Source organism: Procambarus clarkii, chromosome 56, assembly GCF_040958095.1.
Source record: "Procambarus clarkii isolate CNS0578487 chromosome 56, FALCON_Pclarkii_2.0, whole genome shotgun sequence".
NCBI classification, from domain to species: Eukaryota; Metazoa; Arthropoda; class Malacostraca; order Decapoda; family Cambaridae; genus Procambarus; species Procambarus clarkii.
The window spans coordinates 16,966,259-16,990,477 of record NC_091205.1 but is presented as its reverse complement, the minus strand read 5'-3'; the positions used below and the strand labels follow the sequence as shown (position 1 = coordinate 16,990,477).

Genomic DNA, 24,219 nt, shown 5'->3' with positions numbered 1-24,219 from the left:
TCAAATATAAACAATTACCTAACCTAACCTAACCTAACCTAACCTAACCTAACCTAACCTAACCTAACATAGAACGTTAATATATAATAATAATATATAAATGAGGACAAACCTATATATAATACACAATAATAAAATTGATAAACGTGTCTTGGGGATGGTTGCAGCTTTAACGAGCCTGGTCTGAGGACGGGTTGTTTCATTCATGAAAAAGGTGTTTGACGGCCGGATTAATGATCATTTGGCCGTTGTTTTATGAAAGGAAATACACGATTCCGTCCTATTGTAGCCTAGTGGCCCCTGGGAATTGCCCCCGAAACACCGCTGAACGACGAAGTAAACAGAACACCACGGGGTAAACAGAGCACCACGTGGTAGACAGAACACCACGTGGTAAACAGAGCACCACGTGGTAAACAGAGCACCATGTGGTAGACAGAACACCACGTGGTAAACAGAGCACCACGTGGTAAACAGAGCACCACGTGGTAGACAGAACACCACGTAAACCAACCCCAGCTTAAAGTAACCTAACCTAACTTGAGAAAATCTTCCCTAGCCAAACCTCACTTAACCTAATCTAACTAAACCTAACCTAACCTAACCTAACCTAACCTAACCTAACCTAATCTAACTAAACCTAACCTAACCTAATCTAACCAAACCTAACTTAACGTAGTAAAACAAATCCTAACATAAACCAAACTTAAAACTAACATAGCTAAACACAACTTAGCTTACCCAAACCCAACCTGATAAAATCTTCCCCCCCCCTAACTTGATCTAACCTAACTTAACCAAACAGTATACTAAGCCTTGAGGAACAAATTCGAAAAAAGTTGGTAAACCAAAGAAAATATTACATATTTCGAAGAAATGTGTAATGTTGATATACATATCGGTGGTGATGGTAGTGATAATGGTGGTGATGGTGGTGGTGGAGACGGTGGTAGTAGTGATGGTGGTGATTGTGAGAGAGGTAGGAAATGGTGTAAAGTTTAGCCCATATTGGCCAACTCAGGTATCTCTCGCGACAAGCTTCACCCCATGCCTCCTCCTCCTCCTCCCCCATTCCTTTCCCCCGTCCCATCCCAAATCCTTATCCTGACCCCTTCCCAGTGCTATATAGTCGTATTGACTTGGTGCTTTGCCCCTGATAGTTCCTTCCTTTTATTCCTTTAGGAGCTCAAACCTCCGAGTCTCCTTCCTAAGAGTTACGAGCCTCTGTAAACCACACTTTCTTCAGACAGCTCTCTTTCATCTTGCTGAATGTTCCATCTTCTCTCCCACAACTCCTTCAGGAACACTTAAGCAAGGTCCAGCCAGATAAGTGAGGCACCGGCAGGCTCTGCTGTGTTGTGTGAGGGCGGGGGAGGGGCAGCGTCCTGCGGTCAATGCAGTTAGTTTATGCATGATTTAGTGACTACTGTTCCTTGGGCCGAGTGGTGAACCTCATTCTCCCTTCCCGCGTCCCCCACAGAGTGTCCCGGACGCAATCAATAACTGTTTGTACATTGTGATCTTGTGTGTATGAGGCTGGGGGGCTGTCTCCTGATGGGTTGGGTGGTCTGGTGGGTCGGGAGGCAGTCTCCTGATGGGTTGGGTGGTCTGGTGGGTCGGGAGGCTGTCTCCTGATGGGTTGGGTGGTCTGGTGGGTCGGGGGCTGTCTCCTGATGGGTTGGGTGGTCTGGTGGGTCGGGGGCTGTCTCCTGATGGGTTGGGTGGTCTGGTGGGTCGGGAGGCAGTCTCCTGATGGGTTGGGTGGTCTGGTGGGTCGGGAGGCAGTCTCCTGATGGGTTGGGTGGTCTGGTGGGTCGGGAGGCAGTCTTCTGATGGGTTGGGTGGTCTGGTGGGTCGGGAGGCAGTCTCCTGATGGGTTGGGTGGTCTGGTGGGTCGGGAGGCAGTCTCCTGATGGGTTGGGTGGTCTGGTGGGTCGGGAGGCAGTCTCCTGATGGGTTGGGTGGTCTGGTGGGTCGGGAGGGGTGTCTCCTGATGGGATGGGTGGTCTGGTGGGTCGGGAGGGTGTCTCCTGATGGGTTGGGTGGTCTGGTGGGTCGGGAGGGTGTCTCCTGATGGGTTGGGTGGTCTGGTGGGTCGGGAGGGTGTCTCCTGATGGGTTGGGTGGTCTGGTGGGTCGGGAGGGTGTCTCCTGATGGGTTGGGTGGTCTGGTGGGTCGGGAGGCAGTCTCCTGATGGGTTGGGTGGTCTGGTGGGTCGGGAGGGTGTCTCCTGATGGGTTGGGTGGTCTGGTGGGTCGGGAGGCAGTCTCCTGATGGGTTGGGTGGTCTGGTGGGTCGGGAGGCTGTCTCCTGATGGGTTGGGTGGTCTGGTGGGTCGGGAGGGTGTCTCCTGATGGGTTGGGTGGTCTGGTGGGTCGGGAGGGGTGTCTCCTGATGAGTTGGGTGGTCTGGTGGGTCGGGAAGCTGTCTCCTGATGGGTTGGGTGGTCTGGTGGGTCGGAAGGCGGTCTCCTGATGGGCCGGATGGTCCCCTGAGGGGGGCGGATGGTCCGGCGGCCTGCTGGCAGACGGGGTCGGACACCGGGATGGTTCTGGTGGACAAAGCTTCCATTGGCTGGATTGCACCGGAGGCCGGTCTCCATTTGTGTGATGTTGGGAGTCTGGTAAACTATTAAACGATCTCCTGATGGGTATTTACACCATCACCTGATTGGCACGAGAGCTGTGTACACTGAAAGGTGTATATACACTAGGAGTATTCTCACTGTGTATACACTACGAGTTCATTTTAGTCCTGGACTAAAAAGACTAAAATATACCTTATGTGTGGCCATAATAACCCTTATGCAGTTGAAACACCTCAAGTCCCATAATAAACCCAAGCCAAAATATGACTGGCTGAGGGCAGATACCGGACTGACCAATCAGGGCCAAGTGGCGAGGCGAGCGCGTTAGAGACATTACGAATCGCGAAACAAGCGGTCATAACTATCGCTGAAACGATCGCGTGAAAACAGCAACACTTTCTGGGTCAACCCAACATTTACCAAAGGATACCAGTCCGCTCTGCGGCCCAGTAATGGTGGTGTTATTGACCTCGTTCACGTGTCATACAAGTTCTAGAGATGGTTGTCGGGTCAGCGCGCTGTGTTGACACGCTCAGCTGGGATGATCTCCACACCTCTGGCAACGGTGAGTGTACGAGGAATTGTGCGTGTATTAATAGGGTAAGGCGTCAAGGAATGGTTTTGTTGACACAATTTTCAGGTGTTCGTATTTGGGTCACGTCTAGGAAGTGTTGAGTTTTAGGCAGACGGTTTGGTAGACGGTTTAGTCAGCGCTCTATACTGTTTAGACAGTCAGCCAGTCATAACATTTGCTCGGATGGTTGTCCTGCCTGACTGTATGACTGTGTTTCTCTGTCTCACGCTCTCTCTCTGGCAGAGTCTCTGTCTATCTTTCTCTGGCTCTTGTTTCCGTCTGCGTCTCTCTCTCTGTCTCTCCCTCTCTCTGGCCCTGTCTCTCTCCCCATGACTCCGACTGTACAGCCATTCGTCTGAGAAGGAACCATTTAGCGGAGTTTCCCTGCCCACCGTCCATCATACATCACACAAGTAGCAATATACACAACATCCATCACCTTATCATAACACAAGTAGAGGTTAATGAATCAGACAAGATCTCTGGGAGGAGGAGGAGGAGGGGGAAGACAAGGGGAAGGAGTGTGTATAGCTGGAGGAGAAGAACGAGGAAGAGATATTCCTGAAGGAACTATACTTTCCATTCGAGGCTGACATTTGAAGCCCAACTGCATGGGGGGACCTCTAATTCCACCCTACCTACTTATTTTCTTCTGTGTCTTCCTCTCTCTTTACATTCTTCCTTTTCCTCTTGCTTTTCTCTCATCTCCCTATTTCCCCCATTCTTTTCTCTCTCTCTCTCCTTCTCTCACTTCTCTCTCCTTCCCTTCCATCTTCCCTCCTTCCTTCAAGACGTTGACGAGGACAGCGTCCAGGAAATTCAGGGCCACCGCCCCAAACCGCCGTAACTCAAAACCCTCCATCAATTACACTCAGTATACGACCATTAAACCAATCCAACAGACCCATAAATGTGTCTGGTTTTAATTCGTGTTGATTTATGGTGGAAGAACGGCATAAATCAGCGGGTGTAAGTTGGGCCCGGCCCCAGGAGACCGGCGGGCCCCGGGACTCCACTCCACAAATCACGCCTTTGACGCCTCCATTGAGCAGGGCGTGCTGGGAGGGTCAGCCGGGGGGTCCAGCAGGGAGAGAGACAGAGAGAGAGAGGTAGAGGTAAGTATAGAGAGAAAGATATTCGTCAAATCAATTGAACTAAGCATATGAAGGTTCTCTTACACCGTTGGTATGACTGTAACTTAACACTAACTAGAGTTTATTCCTAATGAGACAATAATAATCTCAACTAATAAGTGAGGCTCTAGGGCCAGGCTCCACAGGGGCTGATGTAGGGTTCCAATTAAGGCTTTTTAGTTTCCCCTTACATTAAGGACATATGAACCTAATGAACCCTAATCTTGGCAAAGAAAAAGAAACCGGAACGAAAGCTAGGTTGGGGAAGAGAATGGTGATCACAAGGCTTGAGCTGAGAATGGTCCAACTCTCGATTGATTGATTGATTGATTGATGAAGATTAAGCCACCCAAGAGGTGGCATGGGCTTGAATAGCACGTAAGTGGTAGTCCAACTCTCCTGCTGTAACTGTATATATATATATATGGACTACTGTATGATCATTGAACTGTAGCAATTCGGGGAAAAAGTGTCTTAGAAAACGGAATTCACTAAACCACCGATGTTCACCAGCAGTCAGATATGAACACAATAACATGCTAGATTTTCTGTTATTGTTAATTGGTAATTGTCTCTAGTCAACCAATGAAGATAATCTGTTTATGCCAGGTGGTTAGGTCAGAACAGGTCAGGTGAGGTCAGCACAGGTGAGTTGATGTAGGTCAGCTCTGGTGGGGTCAGGTCAGCAGACGTGAGGTCAGGTCAGGTTAGGTAAGGTCAGCACAGGTCAGGTCAGCACAGGTGAATTGATGTAGGTCAGCTCTGGTGGGGTCAGGTCAGCAGACGTGAGGTCAGGTCAGGTTAGGTAAGGTCAGCACAGGTGAGTTGATGTAGGTCAGCTCTGGTGGGGTCAGGTCAGCAGACGTGAGGTCAGGTCAGGTTAGGTAAGGTCAGCACAGGTGAGTTGATGTAGGTCAGCCCACGTGAGGTCAGGTCAGCCCACGTGAGGTCAGGTCAGCACAGGTCAGGTCAGGTCAGGTCAGGTCAGCACATGTGAGACTTCTGTGTGCACTTAATGTGGATCATTTGTAATGGTTCTTGCTATAAAAGATATCTCTAGCTCTATCTCCTCATTAGTAGTTCACGTCAGTTACATTTCAGACTCTAACTCGCTCTCTGTCAGTATTACATCATTTACTGACCACACTGACACAGGGATACCTGTTTCTCATGTGTCTATGGGTCATGTATTAAGTTTCCAAGTTTCCACCTATGTCCCCCTTGTTCTTGTTCAACTCATCCCAAGTTAGCAAATAGTCTATCCGTGGTTGCCTGAGAATTGCATATATGAATTTCCTTATTAAGGTCACTCAATAGCTCGGTCGATAGATCTTCGCCCTCACACGTGTCTGAGGTTCGAGTCTCTTAGCGCCCCCCTCAGGAAAATGGAATTGTAATTATGTGATTCTTGAGGTTATCTTGATTATCTTGAGGTTATCTTGAGATGATTTCGGGGCTTTTTAGTGTCCCCGCGGCCCGGTCCTCGACCAGGCCTCCACCCCCAGGAAGCAGCCCGTGACAGCTGACTAACTCCCAGGTACCTATTTACTGCTAGGTAACAGGGGCATTCAGGGTGAAAGAAACTTTGCCCATTTGTTTCTGCCTCGTGCGGGAATCGAACCCGCGCCACAGAATTACGAGTCCTGCGCGCTATCCACCAGGCTACGAGGCCCCAGATTGTTTAAGTGTAGCTGCAAGTATGGAGTTACACGCTCGTATAATCTCCCGTCTTTATTATAATCTTTTCATTATCACTATTTTCTACGATGTGATCATATCTCCTCTTTTTCCTTCTTGCTCTTCCAAGTTTGGAACATTTAATACCTTCAGATACCACACCACTGCTGTGTATCATCACACAGATACCACACCACCACTGTGTACCACCACACTGATACCACACCACCGCTGTGTACCACCACACAGATACCACACCACCGCTGTGTACCACCACAGATACCACACCACCGCTGTGTACCACCACACAGTTACTACACCACCACTGTGTACCACCACACAGATACCACACCACCACTGTGTACCACCACACAGATACCACACCACTGCTGTGTACCACCACACAGATACCACACCACCACTGTGTACCACCACACAGATACCACACCACCGCTGTGTACCACCACAGATACCACACCACCGCTGTGTACCACCACAGATACCACACCACCGCTGTGTACCACCACAGATACCACACCACCACTGTGTACCACCACACAGATACCACACCACTGCTGTGTACCACCACACAGATACCACACCACCACTGTGTACCACCACACAGATACCACACCACCACTGTGTACCACCACACAGATACCACACCACCACTGTGTACCACCACACAGATACCACACCACCACTGTGTACCACCACAGATACCACACCACCACTGTGTACCACCACAGATACCACACCACCACTGTGTACCACCACAGATACCACACCACCGCTGTGTACCACCACAGATACCACACCACCGCTGTGTACCACCACAGATACCACACTACCGCTGTGTACCACCACAGATACCACACCACCACTGTGTACCACCACAGATACCACACCACCGCTGTGTACCACCACACAGATACCACACCACCGCTGTGTACCACCACAGTTACCACACCACCACTGTGTACCACCACAGATACCACACCACCACTGTGTACCACCACAGATACCACACCACCACTGTGTACCACCACAGATACCACACCACCACTGTGTACCACCACACAGATACCACACCACCACTGTGTACCACCACACAGATACCACACCACCACTGTGTACCACCACACAGATACCACACCACCACTGTGTACCACCACACAGATACCACACCACCGCTGTGTACCACCACACAGATACCACACCACCACTGTGTACCACCACAGATACCACACCACCGCTGTGTACCACCACAGATACCACACCACCGCTGTGTACCACCACACAGATACCACACCACCGCTGTGTACCACCACACAGATACCACACCACCGCTGTGTACCACCACACAGATACCACACCACCACTGTGTACCACCACACAGATACCACACCACCGCTGTGTACCACCACACAGATACCACACCACCACTGTGTACCACCACAGATACCACACCACCGCTGTGTACCACCACAGATACCACACCACCGCTGTGTACCACCACACAGATACCACAGCACCGCTGTGTACCACCACACAGATACCACACCACCGCTGTGTACCACCACACAGACACCACACCACCACTGTGTACCACCACACAGATACCACACCACCACTGTGTACCACCACACAGATACCACACCACTGCTGTGTACCACCACACAGATACCACACCACCACTGTGTACCACCACAGATACCACACCACCACTGTGTACCACCACACAGTTACCACACCACCGCTGTGTACCACCACACAGTTACCACACCACCGCTGTGTACCACCACACAGTTACCACACCACCGCTGTGTACCACCACACAGTTACCACACCACCGCTGTGTACCACCACACAGTTACCACACCACCGCTGTGTACCACCACACAGTTACCACACCACCGCTGTGTACCACCACACAGATACCACACCACCGCTGTGTACCACCACACAGATACCACACCACCGCTGTGTACCACCACACAGTTACCACACCACCGCTGTGTACCACCACACAGTTACCACACCACCGCTGTGTACCACCACACAGTTACCACACCACCGCTGTGTACCACCACACAGTTACCACACCACCGCTGTGTACCACCACACAGATACCACACCACCGCTGTGTACCACCACACAGTTACCACACCACCGCTGTGTACCACCACAGATACCACACCACCGCTGTGTACCACCACACAGTTACCACACCACCGCTGTGTACCACCACACAGTTACCACACCACCGCTGTGTACCACCACAGATACCACACCACCACTGTGTACCACCACACAGATACCACACCACCACTGTGTACCACCACACAGTTACCACACCACCGCTGTGTACCACCACACAGTTACCACACCACCGCTGTGTACCACCACACAGATACCACACCACCACTGTGTACCACCACACAGTTACCACACCACCACTGTGTACCACCACACAGTTACCACACCACCACTGTGTACCACCACACAGATACCACACCACCACTGTGTACCACCACACAGATACCACACCACCGCTGTGTACCACCACACAGTTACCACACCACCACTGTGTACCACCACACAGTTACCACACCACCGCTGTGTACCACCACACAGATACCACACCACCACTGTGTACCACCACACAGATACCACACCACCACTGTGTACCACCACACAGTTACCACACCACCGCTGTGTACCACCACAGATACCACACCACCACTGTGTACCACCACACAGATACCACACCACCACTGTGTACCACCACACAGATACCACACCACCGCTGTGTACCACCACACAGTTACCACACCACCACTGTGTACCACCACACAGATACCACACCACCGCTGTGTACCACCACACAGTTACCACACCACCACTGTGTACCACCACACAGTTACCACACCACCACTGTGTACCACCACACAGTTACCACACCACCACTGTGTACCACCACACAGTTACCACACCACCGCTGTGTACCACCACAGATACCACACCACCACTGTGTACCACCACACAGATACCACACCACCACTGTGTACCACCACACAGATACCACACCACCACTGTGTACCACCACACAGATACCACACCACCACTGTGTACCACCACACAGATACCACACCACCGCTGTGTACCACCACACAGATACCACACCACCACTGTGTACCACCACACAGATACCACACCACCGCTGTGTACCACCACACAGATACCACACCACCACTGTGTACCACCACACAGATACCACACCACCGCTGTGTACCACCACACAGATACCACACCACCACTGTGTACCACCACACAGATACCACACCACCACTGTGTACCACCACACAGATACCACACCACCGCTGTGTACCACCACACAGATACCACACCACCACTGTGTACCACCACACAGATACCACACCACCGCTGTGTACCACCACACAGATACCACACCACCGCTGTGTACCACCACACAGTTACCACACCACCACTGTGTACCACCACACAGTTACCACACCACCGCTGTGTACCACCACACAGATACCACACCACCGCTGTGTACCACCACACAGTTACCACACCACCGCTGTGTACCACCACACAGATACCACACCACCACTGTGTACCACCACAGATACCACACCACCACTGTGTACCACCACACAGATACCACACCACCGCTGTGTACCACCACACAGTTACCACACCACTGCTGTGTACCACCACACAGTTACCACACCACCGCTGTGTACCACCACACAGATACCACACCACCACTGTGTACCACCACAGATACCACACCACCACTGTGTACCACCACACAGATACCACACCACCACTGTGTACCACCACACAGATACCACACCACCGCTGTGTACCACCACACAGATACCACACCACCGCTGTGTACCACCACACAGTTACCACACCACCACTGTGTACCACCACACAGTTACCACACCACCGCTGTGTACCACCACACAGATACCACACCACCGCTGTGTACCACCACACAGTTACCACACCACCGCTGTGTACCACCACACAGATACCACACCACCACTGTGTACCACCACAGATACCACACCACCACTGTGTACCACCACACAGATACCACACCACCGCTGTGTACCACCACACAGTTACCACACCACTGCTGTGTACCACCACACAGTTACCACACCACCGCTGTGTACCACCACACAGATACCACACCACCACTGTGTACCACCACAGATACCACACCACCACTGTGTACCACCACACAGATACCACACCACCACTGTGTACCACCACACAGATACCACACCACCGCTGTGTACCACCACACAGATACCACACCACCGCTGTGTACCACCACACAGTTACCACACCACCACTGTGTACCACCACAGTTACCACACCACCACTGTGTACCACCACAGATACCACACCACCACTGTGTACCACCACACAGTTACCACACCACCACTGTGTACCACCACACAGTTACCACACCACCACTGTGTACCACCACAGTTACCACACCACCACTGTGTACCACCACACAGTTACCACACCACCACTGTGTACCACCACACAGTTACCACACCACCACTGTGTACCACCACACAGTTACCACACCACCACTGTGTACCACCACACAGTTACCACACCACCACTGTGTACCACCACAGATACCACACCACCACTGTGTACCACCACAGATACCACACCACCACTGTGTACCACCACAGATACCACACCACCACTGTGTACCACCACAGATACCACACCACCACTGTGTACCACCACAGATACCACACCACCACTGTGTACCACCACAGATACCACACCACCACTGTGTACCACCACAGATACCACACCACCACTGTGTACCACCACAGTTACCACACCACCGCTGTGTACCACCACACAGACACCACACCACCACTGTGTACCACCACACAGATACCACACCACCGCTGTGTACCACCACACAGATACCACACCACCGCTGTGTACCACCACAGATACCACACCACCACTGTGTACCACCACTGTGTACCACCACTGTGTACCACCACTGTGTACCACCACACAGACACCACACCACCACTGTGTACCACCACACAGATACCACACCACCACTGTGTACCACCACAGATACCACACCACCGCTGTGTACCACCACACAGTTACCACACCACCACTGTGTACCACCACAGATACCACACCACCACTGTGTACCACCACTGTGTACCACCACTGTGTACCACCACTGTGTACCACCACTGTGTACCACCACTGTGTACCACCACAGATACCACACCACCACTGTGTACCACCACACAGACACCACACCACCACTGTGTACCACCACAGATACCACACCACCACTGTGTACCACCACTGTGTACCACCACTGTGTACCACCACTGTGTACCACCACAGATACCACACCACCACTGTGTACCACCACAGTTACCACACCACCACTGTGTACCACCACAGTTACCACACCACCACTGTGTACCACCACAGTTACCACACCACCACTGTGTACCACCACAGTTACCACACCACCGCTGTGTACCACCACAGATACCACACCACCACTGTGTACCACCACAGTTACCACACCACCACTGTGTACCACCACAGTTACCACACCACCACTGTGTACCACCACAGTTACCACACCACCACTGTGTACCACCACAGTTACCACACCACCACTGTGTACCACCACAGTTACCACACCACCACTGTGTACCACCACAGTTACCACACCACCACTGTGTACCACCACACAGATACCACACCACCACTGTGTACCACCACAGTTACCACACCACCGCTGTGTACCACCACAGTTACCACACCACCACTGTGTACCACCACAGTTACCACACCACCACTGTGTACCACCACACAGATACCACACCACCACTGTGTACCACCACAGTTACCACACCACCACTGTGTACCACCACAGTTACCACACCACCACTGTGTACCACCACAGTTACCACACCACCACTGTGTACCACCACACAGATACCACACCACCACTGTGTACCACCACAGTTACCACACCACCACTGTGTACCACCACACAGATACCACACCACCACTGTGTACCACCACAGTTACCACACCACCACTGTGTACCACCACACAGATACCACACCACCACTGTGTACCACCACAGTTACCACACCACCGCTGTGTACCACCACAGATACCACACCACCGCTGTGTACCACCACAGTTACCACACCACCACTGTGTACCACCACACAGATACCACACCACCACTGTGTACCACCACAGTTACCACACCACCGCTGTGTACCACCACAGATACCACACCACCGCTGTGTACCACCACAGTTACCACACCACCGCTACATATTCCACTTTTGGTCTCGCCAAAATTGTCAACAGCTTTAATAGTATTTCTCCATCCATATATTTAGACGTGATTTTGCGCGCTCCTGTCCCAGGTAAGTCCACTACGGGCTCGCCATAGCCCGTGCTGCTCCACTACGGGCTCACCATAGCCCGTGCTGGTGCACTACGGGCTCACCATAGCCCGTGCTGGTGCACTACGGGCTCACCATAGCCCGTGCTGGTCCACTACGGGCTCGCCATAGCCCGTGCTGGTCCACTACGGGCTCACCATAGCCCGTGCTGGTCCACTACGGGCTCACCATAGCCCGTGCTGGTGCACTACGGGCTCGCCATAGCCCGTGCTGGTCCACTACGGGCTCGCCATAGCCCGTGCTACTTGGAACGACTTGTTCCGAGTAGGTGAATCTAAAACAGCGACGCCGACATTGGCTAGTATAGAGAAGTCTCCTCACAGCATCTTCCGTGCGGGTCTCTGGGGACAATTAACTCCCCCAGAATCACCCCCAGATGGCTTTCTGTCCCGCTCGTCCTCCTAAGGTTCCCCAACGTCAAGAAACTGTCGTACTAAAGTGATCTTATCCAAAATCTTATCTTATCAAAATCTAAGTGATCTTATCTTATCCAGAGGACCCAAAACAGAAAACGGGACAGTATGTCTTTTTTTATTTTTTTTTTTGGTTAACAGGCCTTTTGCAATTTCATTCGTTTATGTGGCATATGCTTACGAATGCCTGGTACAGTAAGGGCCAGGAAGAATATTTTGATATACCTCTTATTATACCTCGTTATAACACCTCAGTATACCTTAGTATAATTCAATATACTGCGTTATAATTCCTCAGTATATTGACCAGACCACACACTAGAAGTTGAAAGGACGACGACGTTTCGGTCCGTCCTGGACCATTCTCAAGTCGATTGTGATGAGGAGATTGATTGATAAAGATTAAGCCACCCAAGAGGTGGCACGGGCATGAATAGCCCGTAAGTGATGAGGAGGTAGAGACAGGCAGTAAATAGGCAAGAGAGAACTAAGGAGGAAAGTAAGGTGTAGGGGATAGTAGTAATAATGAGAACTGCAGAAGGCCTATTGGCCCATATGAGGCAGCTCCTATTATAACCACCGAAAGAGAAGGAGATAGTAATAGGAATAAGAAGAGGATAGCAAGGGAGCGTAGGAGAAGACAATGAACAGAAAAAGGGAGAAGAGAGAAAGAAAAGGAAAGAGAAAGAAAGATAAATGGAAGGGGTAAGCTTATGTTAAGTCACGTTTGTTAGAAAGATTAGAGCATTTGAGTATATACTGTGAAAGGGAAGAGTCCACAGCAACAAAGTCAGGACTCAAGTTCATGTTGGGTACATTGTGTATAAGAGTCGATTCTACAAGACGGCGTCTGTGTAGAGTAGAGGCAGGAAAGATTATTTTGGAGGAAGACCAATCGATGGGATGATTAGAATCCCTCACATGGCAGAAGAGAGCATTGTTAGTGTCTGCATTCTGCGTTAGTGTCGTCGTCCCTTCAACTTCTAGTGTGTGGTCTGGTCAACATACTTCAGCCACGTTATTGTGACCCATCGCCTCCTCAGTATACTCTAGTACACTTCAGTATACCTCATTATAACCCTCAGTATACTTTAGTATTCTACAGTATACCTCATTATACCCCTGCAATACACCCAGTTATACTCCTTAGTATATTATACCTCAATATCGAAATGAAAATTCCTGATAGCGGTGTCTATTATCTATTTCCCCTCTACCACCCCTGGCCCCTCACCCCAGTCCCCTCACTCTCACCCACCCCCACACCACCCCCTCACCTGCGACCCCCCAGCAACCCTCCCCTCCTCTCCACCTACCACAAAATCACCTCAGCATCTCTCCGTAAGACACTCAGCCTCCCTCGAAAAGAATCCGGAAAAAAAGTCCCTCTGAAAACACTTCAGAAACACTCGAATTTTGGTCTTGAGAAAAAGGGAGAGAATAAAAAGGTGTGGATGCCATCTCCGGGCAGGTCTGGAGGAGGTCTAAGGTAAGAATGAGATCACAGTTGCATCAATTCTTCTTGGTTCATACTAGGCAGGCACCTTGACGACCGGGCCGCGGGGACGCTAAGCCCCGGAAGCACCTCAAGGTAGGTAACCTCTTCTTTCTTTTCCCCCTCTCTTTAAGGCTGGAAACAAAATTACAAGCTATTCCTCGACCATTTGATATCTGCGGTTTTTTGGCGTCTGCCCGCGGTGAGTGCTCTTGGGGGTGGGGGGGGGGGTGACGGGTGAAGGTTGGGTTATTGGGGGCGGTGGGAGGGGGCAGGGGAGAGAAGAGGGTGTGGGTGGGGGGCGCTTCCGAAACCGCAGCTCCCTGCACACAAGTTCCGGCCTTGACCAGCGGGTCCGCAAGGGTCAGAATCTGCCCAAGTGTGGCCGGCGTCCAGTGCGGCGCTGAGAGCGGCGGGAACCTCGGCGCGGACAATAGCGAGTTGTTAGAACACGTTTTTAGCTGAATATTGGGTTTTAGTTATCGCTCACGATAAGATTAAGTGTCCCCCCTCCTTAAAGACGCCGGAATTCAAGCCTCACGCGCGTGTGTTTGAGAGTCAGGTTTTGCGTGTTCGTGAGAGCGGGGGTTCCGCCCCTTGTGGGCCGCGCCCCCACAATGTTGTTCAGAATTTACACCTCTTCCCGACGCCGTCCTGGCAGGGACAGGATATATATATATTTTTTCACTCGGTTCGGAAATATTAGCTAAATGGGAATGTAAACGTTGCCGGCCGGAGTCCGAATGCGGGCTCCACGAAAGTGGGGTGTTCGGGTCAGTACAATCTTGTTACATCGGGGGGGGGGGGAGGGGGTTCGTGGTCGGTGGTTGAGGTCGCGTGGTCGGTGATGTAAGGGGGGGGGAGGGAGGGGGTTGTGCTTTAGGGCTAGTGTAGGGGAAGTATGGGCAAGGGGGGGGGGGGGGGTTGGACTAGCTGTAGGGGAAGTATGGGCAAGGGGGGGGGGGTTGGACTAGCTGTAGGGGAAGTATGGGCAAGGGGGGGGGGTTGGACTAGCTGTAGGGGAAGTATGGGCAAGGGGGGGGGGGTTGGACTAGCTGTAGGGGAAGTATGGGCAAGGGGGGGGTTGGACTAGCTTGATGGGTGGTAATTCTGTATTTTGACCAACTTCTTGCCATTTCCCTTGTCAGTTTGTGCTTGCGAAGGGTTGATTCTCAGCTCTTGGGCCCTGTGCATGAACTTTCAATAGCCGTGTTGGTACCCCTAATCCATTGCGTTTATTTTCATTTTCTTCTAAAATCTTGTGATGTACTCTGCCTCCATACCACGACTGTGAATGAGGTCTGCCTCCACACCTCCACTGTCAGTGTGTGGAGGAAAGGACAAGGAGGAAGATATACGTGGACAGAATGACGCAGGTAGACAGGTTATCTAGCTGTTATCTTGAGATGATTTCGGGGCTTTAGTGTCACCGCGGCCCGGTCCTCGTCCAGGCCTCCACCCCCAGGAAGCAGCTCGTGACAGCTGACTAACACCCAGGTACCGATTTTACTGCTAGGTAACAGGGGGCATAGGGTGAAAGAAACTCTGCGCATTGTTTCTCGCCGGCGCCCGGGATTGAACCCGGGACCACAGGATCACAAGTCCAGCGTGCTGTCCGCTCGGCCGACCGGCTCCGGTATACTCCAGGTATACCAAGGAGTTTGACAGTTTATGGAGGCTTCATCCTGGGCATGAACCAGAGCCAGAGCTCAACCCCCGCAAGCACAACTAGGTGAGTACACACACACACATTGAATGAATGAGGAAAACGTTCATGCAATGAACGCATGAAGGTGTTCATTGCATGAATTAATGAGGCAAAAAAGAATGAGGAAGATGAAATGAAGAGAGAAAGCTCAAAAATGAAGAACAGGTAGAAATAAAATAATGACTAAGAAAACGACTAAATTAAAAAAAAAGTTACAAGAAAGAAAGAATATATGTGTGTATGTATATATATATATATATATATATATATATATATATATATATATATATATATATATATATATATATATATATATATATGACAATGAATGTGCATTGTCACATTCTTAATCACGTGTTTATTTTCGTGATATACACACACATATATATATATATATATATATATATATATATATATATATATATATATATATATATATATATGTCTCTATGTGTGTTTATAATGAATGGTTAAAGGTTCGGAACCTTTTTGGAGCTTCACAGATTCCGGACAGAAACTGAGGATACACGAGGCGTTTCCTCTCTGGATCGTAACTTGGAGAAGCGAGCCTGGAAACGCATGTGAGGGAGGGGGGGAGGGGGTAAGAACGAGTCTATTGATGGTGTGGTGGGCGGCGGTGTGAACGAACGTCCCCGTGGGCGGTGGTAGTGGTGATGGGCGGCGTGGGCGGCGGTGTGAACGTCGTTGGTGGGCTTGGTGGGCGGCGGTGTGAACGAACGTCCCCGTGGGCGTCGGTAGTGGTGATGGGTGGCGTGGGCGGCGGTGTGAACGTCGTTGGTGGGCCTGGTGGGCGGCGGTGTGAACGAACGTCCCCGTGGGCGTCGGTAGTGGTGATGGGCGGCGTGGGCGGCGGCGTGAACGTCGTTGGTGGGCCTGGTGGGCGGCGACCTCCTGCCACTGGGAGCCAATCACTGCCATAAGAAAGCCGCTGCCGCCAAAATACGACACAGTAAAGTTGGGGAGAATGTGCTATCCCGCCTCGGCCCCGCGTCCCGCTGCCATAAACCCGGTAACCCACACCGCCCGCGCCACCCGACCTGCCAGCCTGCCACCCCCACCCCACGCCCACGGCCTTCCTCTCCTCCCGCCACGCCCACAGCCCTGCCCCCACTCACGCCCACAGCCCTGCCTCACCCACGCCCACAGCCCTGCCTCAACCACGCCCGCAGCCCTGCCTCAACCACGCCCACAGCCCTGCCTCAACCACGCCCATAGCCCTGCCTCAACCACGCCCACAGCCCTGCCCTACCCACGCTCACAGCCCTGCCTCACCCACGCCCACAGCCCTGCCCCACCCACGCCCACAGCCCTGCCTCACCCACGCCCACAGCCCTGCCTCACCCACGCCCACAGCCCTGCCTCACCCACGCCCACAGCCCTGCCTCACCCACGCCCACAGCCCTGCCTCACCCACGCCCACAGCCCTGTCCCGGCCCGGGCTTATTTCCACCCATCGCATCGCCCAGACACTTTCATAACTGTATGCAGTCACCTTCCCGGGGTACAGTCACCTTCCCGGGGTACAGTCACCTTCCCGGGGTACAGTCACCTTCCCGGGGTACAGTCACCTTTCTGGGGTACAGTCACCTTCCCGGGGCACAGTCACCTTCCCGGGGTACAGTCACCTTCCCGGGGTACAGTCACCTTCCCGGGGTACAGTCACCTTCCCGCGGTACAGTCACCTTCCCGGGGTACAGTCACCTTCCCGGGGTACAGTCACCTTCCCGGGGTACAGTCACCTTCCCGGGGTACAGTCACCTTCCCGGGGTACAGTCACCTTCCCGGGGTACAGTCACCTTCCCGGGGTACAGTCACCTTCCCGGGGTACAGTCACCTTCCCGGGGTACAGTCACCTTTCTGGGGTACAGTCACCTTCCCGGGGCACAGTCACCTTCCCGGGGTACAGTCACCTTCCCGGGGCACAGTCACCTTCCCGGGGTACAGAGCATCACCTCCCAATGGTACAGTCACCCCTTCACCTCTCCCGGTGAACATTATCTCTTCCACGGAACATTCGGTCTCTTCCACAGCGCAGACTTCCCTTCCAGATATATATATATATATATATATATATATATATATATATATATATATATATATATATATATATATGCGAACAAGCCTGAATGGTCCCCAGGACAATATGCAACGCATTTGTGTTCCTCACGTGTGCCCCAAAGAATGAGGTGATTTGGTAAAATGCTATGCCCAAGATTACTATCCGAGTGCCGGCGGTGGGGTGGTTCAAATAGCCTCGGCTATCACCTCATTTTGTCCGGTCGTGATGGTCAAGTGGATTAAGGCGTCTTGTACATACCAGTTGCGTTGCTTCTGGGAGTATGGGTTCGAGTCACTTCTGGGGTGTGAGTTTTCAGTTATATATATATATATATATATATATATATATATATATATATATATATATATATATATATATATATATACTTAGGGCCATGAGGGGAGAGAGCGCCGTGGTGTAACTGGAGTCTGGTAACTTTCGCGGATTTTACAAACGTTGTTCCAAACATTTATAGTGGCCGAAGCCTTCATAAGTTACACGTTTGGTATGTGAGGCGCGCGGGTGAGGTGGTGTGGTGTGCTGTGAGGTGGCGTGGTGGTGGGTGCGGTGTGCTGTGAGGTGGCGTGGTGGTGGGTGCGGTGTGGTGTGAGGTGGCGTGGTGGTGGGTGCGGTGTGCTGTGAGGTGGCGTGGTGGTGGTGTGGTGTGCTGTGAGGAGCGAGCATTGTGAGTGTTCCTCGCGCGACGGGACAGAGAGAGAGAGAGAGAGAGAGAGAGAGAGGACCTGTGAGTGACGAGTGCGGTTAAGACAAGGGCAAGAGGAGTAAATTGACTTAGAAATCACGCTAAACCATGCAACACGAAACAGCTTGGAAATCAAGCTTTAACAGACCTTCAGCGCAGTCCTTCAGTAGCACTGAAACCCAAAAGTCCGGACTTACACACTGGGGAAAAAATACCCAAGAACCGAAGAGAAGAAATTAAAGAAAAAGAGGCATTATAAGAATCCGGATGAAAGGCGCAATGAGAGAGAGAGAAAGAGAGAGAGTTGCATCAGACGGCCCTTGTAAATACCGGCAGATGGTACAATATGTTCAGCATTGTGTCGTTAATGGCTCGGGGATGGGTTTAACGAGGCTACACTAGTCTGGAGAACACTTAAATGGCCCTTCTCGCTAACAGCAGGGGGGGGGAGGGGGGGGGAGAAAGGGGGGGACTATCAGCTGAGATTGTGTTCGATGGAGACCTATATACGGTCTTTCCAGTGAGGAGGGGGGGGGTAGAGGAAGCCCCCTGGAGGGGGGGGGAGGCTGAGGAAGCCACCTGGAGGGGGGGAGGCTGAGGAAGCCACCTGGAGGGGGGGGGGCTGAGGAAGCCACCTGGAGGGGGGGCTGAGGAAGCCACCTGGAAGGGGGGCTGAGGAAGCCACCTGGAAGGGGGGGGGCTGAGGAAGCCACCTGGAAGGGGGGCTGAGGAAGCCACCTGGAGGGGGGGCTGAGGAAGCCACCTGGAGGGGGGGCTGAGGAAGCCACCTGGAGGGGGGGCTGATGAAGCCACCTGGAAGGGGGGCTGAGGAAGCCACCTGGAAGGGGGGCTGAGGAAGCCACCTGGAAGGGGGCTGAGGAAGCCACCTGGAAGGAGGGCTGAGGAAGCCACCTGGAGGGGGGGCTGAGGAAGCCACCTGGAGGGGGGCTGAGGAAGCCCCCCCTGGAGAGGGGGGCTGAGGAAGCCCCCTGGAGGGGGCAGAGGAAGCCCCCTGTAGGGTGGGGCTGAGGAAGCCCCCCTGGAGAGGGGGCTGAGGAAGCTACCTGGATGGGGGTCTGAGGAAGCCCCCTGGAGAAGGGCTGGGGAAGCCCCCTGGAGAAGGGCTGGGGAAGCCCCCCTGGAAACTCTTCTCTCTGATAATTGGTTTATTATAAAATTAACAATTTTATTAATTGAAATAGTTTCTTTACTTTTGACTTACGTTCATCTAATTAGTTATCGAATTAGTTATGTCAATTTATATATACGTTAAAAATCTATCGATAAATCGGTTTTAATGTAAAAAGTTTCTATTTATATTAAATTAAATATATAGATCAATATATCACTATATAGGATACCCGGCGATGCCCGGGGTCAATGGGGCTAAATCCCTTAAAAAATAGGCAATAGGGCATAGCCTGACCCGCCTATGACAGTCCTCCAACACCCACCAATCACCCTGCAAAGTTCAATGCAATGAAGATATCCCATGTAATAGATATAGATAATCGTTTTGAAGCTACGTTTATAAGGAGCTGCAGTTTAATTATATCTCAAATGTACAAAAGTTTTGTATATGATTGTGTAAATACAGAAGATATCAAGATGAAGATATCTCAAGTGCACAAGGCTTTATATATGATTGTGTAAATACAGAAGATATCAAGATGAAGATATCTCAAGTGCACAAGGCTTTATATATGATTGTGTAAATGCAGAAGATATCAAGATGAAGATATCTCAAGTGCACAAGGCTTTATATATGATTGTGTAAATACAGAAGATATCAAGATGAAGATAGCCAGATGTAGTATACTCTAAGTTACGAGGAAGGTTTCAAGTCAATGAAGACGACGTTTCGAACCTCTAGTGAGGTTCAAAAGATTCGCTCCCCCTCCCCCCCTCTCTCTCCTGGGGGAGAGAGAGGGGGGGAGGGGGGAGAGACAGGTTCACGCTCTAGGTGGGGCAGCGAGACGACCTCGAAGAGGACTTCGAAGTCGATATAATTACTTCGAAGAGGCGCGGGCGAAGAATGACGCAGCGACGGTCAAGTGTCAGCCAGGGCACCTTCGGGTAATTGTTATCTAGTCGGCTATCTTGCTCGCTTCATCACCTGATTCGCTTGGCCGCCGCGTGGAGGCGCTGGCTACGACCCCTCCCTCCACCACCCCCACCCCTCACGCTATCGTCACCCCTGGAGGAGAAGATAGCGAATGGTCGACGTAGATGGTATATTATTGACGTCTGAGCGCCCATGTCGATCCCTGGGATTGATCTACTAAGGATTGTTGCAACAGTTACCGGCTTGCTGTTGCCTTTGCATCGACAGTAGCCTTTGCATCGACAGTAGCCTTTGCATCGACAGTAGCCTTTGCATCGACAGTTGCCTTTGCATCGACAGTAGCCTTTGCATCGACAGTAGCCTTTGCATCGACAGTTGCCTTTGCATCGACAGTAGCCTTTGCATCGACAGTAGCCTTTGCATCGACAGTAGCCTTTGCATCGACAGTAGCCTTTGCATCGACAGTAGCCTTTGCATCGACAGTTGCCTTTGCATCGACAGTTGCCTTTGCATCGACAGTAGCCTTTGCATCGACAGTAGCCTTTGCATCGACAGTAGCCTCTGCATCGACAGTAGCCTTTGCATCGACAGTTGCCTTTGCATCGACAGTTGCCTTTGCATCGACAGTAGCCTTTGCATCGACAGTAGCCTTTGCATCGACAGTTGCCTTTGCATCGACAGTTGCCTTTGCATCGACAGCAGCCTTTGCATCGACAGTAGCCTTTGCATCGACAGTAGCCTTTGCATCGACAGTAGCCTTTGCATCGACAGTAGCCTTTGCATCGACAGTAGCCTTTGCATCGACAGTAGCCTTTGCATCGACAGTAGCCTTTGCAACGACAATTATCAAGGGAAAGCGCCAAGCCATTACGACTATATTGCGCTGGGAAGGGATCAGGATAAGGACTTAGGATGGGACGGGGTGGGAAGGAATGGTGTCCCAACCCCTTGGACGGTCGGGGGATTGAACGCCGACCTGCATGAAGCGAGACCGTCGCTCTACCGTCCAGCCCAAGTGCAAGGACAGTAGTCGAAGCCATTGTAAAATTGAAATGTCCTTTTTAATGGCAATAGCTTCGACTCGAACTGTCTTCTTTGATGAATAATATATGTCACAGTATTACAGCCTCGCTATCATACAGCCTCGCTATCATACAGCCTCGCTATCATACAGCCTCGCTATCATACAGCATCGCTATCATACAGCCTCGCTATCATACAGCCTCGCTATCATACAGCCTCGCTATCATACAGCCTCGCTATCATACAGCCTCGCTATCATACAGCCTCGCTATCATATAGCATCGCTATCATACAGCCTCGCTATCATACAGCCTCGCTATCATACAGCCTCGCTATCATACAGCCTCGCTATCATATAGCATCGCTATCATACAGCCTCGCTATCATACAGCATCGCTATCATACAGCATCGCTATCATACAGCCTCGCTATCATACAGCCTCGCTATCATACAGCATCGCTATCATACAGCCTCGCTATCATACAGCAACGCTATCATACAGCCTCGCTATCATACAGCATCGCTATCATACAGCCTCGCTATCATACAGCATCCCTATCATACAGCCTCGCTATCATACAGCCTCGCTATCATACAGCCTCGCTATCATACAGCCTCGCTATCATAGAGCCTCGCTATCATACAGCCTCGCCATCATACAGCATCGCTATCATACAGCCTCGCTATCATACAGCATCGCCATCATACAGCATCGCCATCATACAGCCTCGCTATCATACAGCCTCGCTATCATACAGCATCGCTATCATACAGCCTCGCTATCATACAGCATCGCTATCATACAGCCTCGCTATCATACAGCATCGCTATCATACAGCCTAGCTATCATACAGCATCGCTATCATACAGCCTCGCTATCATACAGCCTCGCTCTCATACAGCATCGCTATCATACATCCTCGCTTGGTCGTTACGATATCCCAGCAGCACAAGTTATATGAATCAGCATCTTAATAACAGCAAGATAACGCTGTTTTGCTGTTAGTACATGGCCCCAGCCCCCCCCCCCCCTCCATCCCAAGGAACAGAAAGCGGCGTGACAGGCACTCTAAACTGTTCCACTGTTCCTCGAACGAGCAATATCCGTCCCGTGGTACAGCGACGGTCTCGCTTCATGCAGGTCGGCGTTCAATCCCCCGACCGTCCAAGTGGTTTGGGCACCATTCCTTTCCCATCCCAAATTCTTATCCTGACCCCATCCAAGTGCTATATAGTCGTAATGGCTTGGTGTTTTCTCCTGATATTTCCTTTCCTTTCCTGTCTGGGGAGGGGGGGGGGACCTCCTGCCCCCCTATTACACCTGTCCAATACACCTGAGTTTTGTTTGTGCTCATTTTTCGCGTCTGTATGTATAGTTGTATGATTGTTTGTGTGTGTATATATGTAAGCGTGTGTTTGTGTGTGTGTGTGTGTGTGTGTGTGTGTGTGTGTGTGTGTATGTGTGTGTGTGTATGTGTGTGTGTGTGTGTGTCTGTATGTGTGTGTGTGTACTCACCTAGTTGTGTTTGCGGGGGTTGAGCTCTGGCTCTTTGGTCCCGCCTCTCAACCGTCAATCAACAGGTGTACAGATTCCTGAGCCTATCGGGCTCTGTCATATCTACACTTGAAACTGTGTATGGAGTGAGCCTCCACCACATCACCCCCTAATGCATTCCATTTGTCAACCACTCTGACACTAAAAAAGTTCTTTCTAATATCTCTGTGGCTCATTTGGGCACTCAGTTTCCACCTGTGTCCCCTTGTGCGTGTTCCCCTTGTGTTAAATAGACTGTCTTTATCTACCCTATCAATCCCCTTCAGAATCTTGAATGTGGTGATCATGTCCCCCCTAACTCTTCTGTCTTCCAGCGAAGTGAGGTTTAATTCCCGTAGTCTCTCCTCGTAGCTCATACCTCTCAGCTCGGGTACTAATCTGGTGGCAAACCTTTGAACCTTTTCCAGTTTAGTCTTATCCTTGACTAGATATGGACTCCATGCTGGGGCTGCATACTCCAGGATTGGCCTGACATATGTGGTATACAAAGTTCTGAATGATTCTTTACACAAGTTTCTGAATGCCGTTCGTATGTTGGCCAGCCTGGCATATGCCGCTGATGTTATCCGCTTGATATGTGCTGCAGGAGACAGGTCTGGCGTGATATCAACCCCCAAGTCTTTTTCCTTCTCTGACTCCTGAAGAATTTCCTCTCCC

The 24,219-nt window shown here is 51.3% G+C and overlaps 2 protein-coding genes across 2 annotated transcripts; one reads left to right on the top strand and one right to left on the bottom strand.

The window, feature by feature from the left end:
• Positions 1-17,120: 17,120 nt before the first annotated feature.
• On the top strand, positions 17,121-19,177 carry LOC138353182 (uncharacterized). The gene is made up of 2 exons (XM_069306054.1): positions 17,121-17,636; positions 19,043-19,177. Exons 1-2 carry the CDS (start codon positions 17,121-17,123, stop codon positions 19,175-19,177), a joined length of 651 nt encoding a protein of 216 aa, XP_069162155.1.
• A 2,041-nt stretch (positions 19,178-21,218) lies between these two features.
• On the bottom strand, positions 21,219-21,851 carry LOC138353181 (neurofilament heavy polypeptide-like). Its single transcript, XM_069306053.1, has one exon. The coding sequence runs from the start codon at positions 21,849-21,851 to the stop codon at positions 21,219-21,221; it is 633 nt and encodes a 210-aa protein (XP_069162154.1).
• Between the last annotated feature and the right edge of the window lie 2,368 nt (positions 21,852-24,219).

What these genes read in the sequence shown, in the direction of transcription:
- LOC138353182 (XM_069306054.1), top strand. Translation starts at nt 17,121, where the DNA reads ATGTGCTATCCCGCCTCGGCCCCGCGTCCCGCTGCCATAAACCCGGTA. An exon ending in GCCCAGACACTTTCATAACT is followed by an intron (nt 17,637 to 19,042) that starts GTATGCAGTCAC and finishes AACACGAAACAG; the next exon opens with CTTGGAAATCAAGCTTTAAC.
- LOC138353181 (XM_069306053.1), bottom strand. Translation starts at nt 21,851, where the DNA reads ATGGCTTGGCGCTTTCCCTTGATAATTGTCGTTGCAAAGGCTACTGTC.